Genomic DNA, 5,439 nt, shown 5'->3' with positions numbered 1-5,439 from the left:
CTAAATAGTTTATTAACTTTTATTACATATTAAACTATTCTAAGAGGTCACAATGATAAGCTGGAACCTGTAATTATTTTGTAATTATTTCAAGAAACTTTTTAAAAGGCCTTAAAGTTAAAAAGAGCATGTTTTTGTACCCATTTTACCCCGACCGACCCTATCATTTGGATAGAGAAGGGAAGAATGTATCAAAATTTAAAAATAACTTTCCTGGTGCAGACTAGGCTGATGGGTTTTTATCAAGACACAAGGCCATTCTGTCCAAAGAATGTGCCAAAACATTAAAAGAAGTAGAGCGAAATTATCTCCAAAAGTAATCAATGACTATTTTGATGAGTTCAAGGACACTGTTACAGATGTTCCTCCCGATATGATAATCAATTATGATGAGACTGCGTTGTCCGATGACCCAGGCCGTCGCGAACTAATTTTTAAAAGGGGTTGTAAATACCCTGAGCGAGTTATGAACGAAAGTAAGAGCAATGTGTCTGTGATGTTTGCTGCCACTGCTTCTGGCAAAATGCTGGCTCCTTACATAATTTATAAAGCCACTAACTTGTACGATTTATGGTGCCAAGGTGGACCTCCAGGATGCTTTTACAACCGCAACAAGTCAGGTTGGATTGACGGAAACACATTTTTAGATTGGTTTCAGAGAGTTGTCATCCCGTACTGTCGCAGATCAAATGGGAAAAAAGTTGTAATAGGTGACAACCGGTTGTCACCGATTGTTATTCGGCTAAGTGAACAAAACAACATCCAGTTTGTTTTTCTGCCGGCTAATTCAACCCATTTGACGCAGCCCCTGAATATAGCACTGTTCGGTCCCATGAAAAAATGCTGGCGTAATGTTATGGAAGAAGCAAAATTTCATGAAAGGAATAGCAATGCCTTTGATAAGAGATATTTTCCATCTCATGTGAGGAAAGCCCTACAAAAACTAGAGCCTAACTTACAGAAAGACATCATTGCAGGTTTTGACAAGGCAGGAATTCTTCCTCTTAACCGAAAACGTGTGTTGGACCGGCTGCCCCCTGAGCTGTGTGAGGATGAAGATGTTGATGGCAGTCAGGCTAACAGCAGCACTAGTGTAAATGACAGTTTAACAACTTTCTTGAAAGAGATGCGTTATGGTGATGGGAGTGAAAAACAAGCAGTAGGCCGAAAAAAGAAACTGAACATTCCGGCTGGCCGCAGCGTCACTCTTGCAGATTTTGATGACCCTGACGAGGAAGAAACAGAAAATGAAAGATCTGAAAACGAAGATGTACCAGACAATCAATAATTTTCTAATTATGATTCTAATGAAGAAGTTTTGATATGGAAAAGAGCGATGAAGAGCGTTCTGAAGATTTAGCGGAGTGCATCAGTGAAGGAGACTGGGTGAAAGTGAGATTTACGTATGATAAGGGGGTAAAGGTTTTTATTGGGAAGGTTTTAGGAATCGAAGATGCAGAATTTATTGGGACATTCCTTCGGCAGTCCAGTAAATGTGACAATATTTTTTATTTTCCCAATGTGCCTGATGAGTTCCCATTTAACAAGGATTACGTTTTGGCAGTTTTAAAACCGCCACACTCACAGAGGGGACGGTATATTTTTGAATCCGACCCCCTAAAGTAGGCCAACTATCCAGCCACTTCCGTTTCATCCCAAAATGGACTGGTCTTCCCTCCAAAATTATAAATAGCTCAGAACTAACAATCAATAATTTTCAGAACGTCTCATCGGACAGGAGCAATGGTGTGGTGTGTGTACTACAGGGTGCGGCAAAACAAACAGTGCAGTTGTGATGGGCTTCTACATCCGCTTTGGTGGGGGTAGGAGCCGGGGAGGGGGCTCACTGCATTCGGTCACTCACCCCGTTTTCAGTCGTAGCAATGGTTTGGAGCGGAGAGCATCGCGGCTTTGCCGTTCGCACGTTTTTTTGAAAGTGGCCGTTCTTACATCACGACTCAACGAGCGTTCCGAGTGCACTTTAACATTCCGCGTAATGATCCCGTTCCACATCGCAATGTTATTGCAAGTTGGGTTCGTGCGTTGGAAGAAACTGGTTCAACACAAAGGCCTAAAGGTATGGGAAGACCAAAAACAGCGAGAACTCCCGAAAACGTCGCAGTAGTGAGGGCAGCTGTTGAACAATCACCAACACGCTCTGCCCGGAAACACGCAACTGCGTTAAACATGTCTGATCGCTCTGTTAGGAGGATTTTACACAAAGATTTATTCTTCCACCCCTATAAAATTATGTTGGTTCAGAAGTTAATGCCTCCAGACTTTCAACACCGCGTGAATTGCGCTCAAGAAATTTTAGAACGTATCCCACCAAGGTCAACCTTCTTCAGTAGTGATGAAGCCCATTTCCACCTGTCAGGTTCAGTTAATAAACGGAATTTCCGTTATTGGTCGGACAGAACCCCACAACAAGTTAATGAGCGACCTCTCCATTCCCCGAAAGTGACTGTATGGTGTGCGATTTCCAAATTTGGTGTTATTGGACCCTACTTCTTTGAGGAGGATGGGCTTACAACAACCGTGACCGCTCAGCGTTACGTTTCGATGCTGCAAGATTTTTTTTTTTAGCCAGAATTGAATCAGTTGGTTGAAGAACAACATCTTGAGGATATTTGGTTCCAACAAGATTAGACAAGATGGGGCTACGGCCCACACAGCACATGTTTCATGGACGAAATTGCGGCAGATGTTTCCTGCGCGTCTCGTGTCTCTGAGGGGTGACCTGCGGTGGCCTGCAAGATCACCTGATTTGAGCATTTGCGATTTTTTTCCTGTGGGGTTATCTCAAGGACAAGGTTTTTCGGCATCGTCCTCACAACTTGGAAGAACTCAAGATCCGTATTAGAGAGGAAATCACCGCCATTCCAATCAATATGTGCCAAAATTCAGTGGAAAACTTCAGAAATCGCCTACATCAGTGCATTGCTTCTGGAGGACGCCATCTTTCTGATGTGATCTTCAAATCTTAACAGAAAAAAATGGGGTGGTGGTAATGTACTTATTCAAGCAAAATAAACCACATTTTCATAACTCGTACCGATTTTCTTTAATACCACTTCAAAACTGCACTGTTTGTTTTGCCGCACCCTGTATATATATGTTTAAACTAAATAATTTTAAGTGTTTCTCATTAAATGTAATGTTAATCTACGGCCAATAACTTCCAAAGGTAAGTTGGAGAAATTGATTTTGTAATGGGTACTGTAAAGATGAAATTGCTTTCAGATTAAAACGTATAAATACCAGAGTTTTAAATAACCACAGAATAACCACTAGAGTTACAATAACAGGAACCACATTTTCATTTAGCTGGTTACAGAGACGTTATCTTTCCACCAAAAAGAACACAAAACCCTCGCAGAGAGACCTCACTGAGGAGAAAAAGTTAGAAATTTGCCTAGACTTAAGCCTTCTGAGTGACAATGGCAGACTTCAATAAATTATATAAATTTGTGTAATTGTAATTGTATCATAAATTTGTATATTCGTAGCATTAAAGATCAGTAGGACTAAATTATTTTCATCATCTGTATTACATAAATATTTCTGTACTATAAGTGTAATATTTCTTACATAAATATAAGTGTTTAAAAATTGTAAACCAAACTTATACTCATAATTATATGATCTTAAACTGAATTTGTCAGTTACAGTAATATAATATAATTAGGAAAATGTTGTATTTATTAATGATGTCACGTGCTATGTTAGGTATTCAAGTCAGGTAGTTGTCATTGATTTTGTCATATTTCAAAATTATGTTTTTGGTTGAATATTTACTAGCAAGTTTCTTTATTAGTCCCCTTAGTTTATTACAGATTTTGTAGCGTAATTATTAATTTATTTACTACCAATTAAGGACTCCACAATATAATATGTTGCTTTTGCCCTATTAATTTGAATATATTCCAATAGCACAAAAAATATATTTACCGTCATTTTAAGCCTATATGCAAAATATGATGAGATTATGACATTTTATTCGTTGTGCACCATCTCACATTTTGTAAAGTGTCTTTGGAGTTATAAAGAAAGTTCAATATTAATATAATTAATTCGATATAATTTCTATGTTTTGCAGATATTTTCGGATATAAAAACGACTCATTAATTCGTAAGATAATATAAATCAGAACCGTTCCGAACTGAGTTCGCTATCAGCCGCATTTACAGGGTTTGTCAGGAATTTTCGGGATTTATCGGTACTGCTCGGCTCTGCCCCCACTCTTTCTATCCGCCTACATTGATCACCGCATTAAACATACGCGTGAGGAGCTCGTTGGGTAAGTGCCAGGTGTTGTTGGTTTGTGAAAGTTGGCCACACTGTACCCCCACCACATTCTGACTGGCCAGCTGTTCTAAAACCAACCACGTGCTGTTACTGCTTCTTTGGTGCTGTGTTTATGTTTTCATTTCAATTTGGAGATTGTATATTTAGTTCTAATTTTAAATAATATGGATAAAACCGATATTAGAAGTGATGATATATACATAGATAACTATGAAAGCTCATCACCGTCATATGATAGTGATATAGATGATGAGTTTGTTCCTGACAGTGAATCATCTTCAGAAAGTGTGTGTGATGTGACTGTAAGTAATAAAAGACGTCGAATAGATAATTCTAATGTTAACTCGTATTAGTGAACAACCTCACTCCTCATATGGTCACTCTCAACGTGTGGAATCAGAAAATTCATCAGACGGGACTGAATCTATGCAAGTAACCCAAAATATCCACAATGTGTCGAATCATAATGTTGTTTGATATGATGTTACTGGGAATTTAGAAAACTTTGATTATAATGTACATAGTAAATTTAATGAATTTTTTCACAATTGCAGAGGTAAATTTCACAGTAATTTACTTAGATAATTTATATCTTTATATTCAATAAACAAAATATATTTGAAAATGTGTACCGTTATTATAGCACATATATTATATTAATTTGGAGCTAATACTTTATAAATCAAAACAAATTTTCGGAAATACTTGATTTATTTCGAATTAGAGTTCACCAAAATTTTAACAAAGTTTACAAACTTTAGATTTGATTTTCTTCAAAAACTTCTCACAATCGATCAAATCTAATTAAGAGTCTGATAAAAAAAAGAATTAAAATTAAAACGAAACTAAAAATGTATACTTCTCCAAAAGGTTTAAATTAAGAAAATAAAATAAAAGGTTCTCTTCTCAAAATGTTCAAAATCAAAATAACACAAAACTTGATATTAACTTTACGACCAAAATTTAATTCACAATACTTCCAAAAATTGAATTAATTCTCAAACTCTGTAATATGGGAAATTTTACAAATTTAATCACAACAGTATAAAAATAAAAGATATTAACTAAACGCTGGTACGGGACTTACTACTTTGAAGACTATGGAGGCTGATAGGAAACTAAAAACGCAC

The 5,439-nt window shown here is 37.0% G+C and overlaps 1 protein-coding gene across 1 annotated transcript; it reads left to right on the top strand.

Annotated features, from left to right (window-relative positions):
- The first annotated feature begins 271 nt into the window (after positions 1-271).
- LOC124372293 (MFS-type transporter clz9-like) lies at positions 272-1,288 on the top strand. The gene has a single exon (XM_046830674.1). The coding sequence runs from the start codon at positions 272-274 to the stop codon at positions 1,286-1,288; it is 1,017 nt and encodes a 338-aa protein (XP_046686630.1).
- Positions 1,289-5,439: the final 4,151 nt, after the last annotated feature.

This window comes from Homalodisca vitripennis, unplaced genomic scaffold, assembly GCF_021130785.1.
Source record: "Homalodisca vitripennis isolate AUS2020 unplaced genomic scaffold, UT_GWSS_2.1 ScUCBcl_2835;HRSCAF=7954, whole genome shotgun sequence".
Lineage (NCBI taxonomy): Eukaryota > Metazoa > Arthropoda > Insecta > Hemiptera > Cicadellidae > Homalodisca > Homalodisca vitripennis.
Note: the sequence above shows the minus strand (reverse complement) of the source record. Positions and strands in the feature narration are given on the sequence as shown.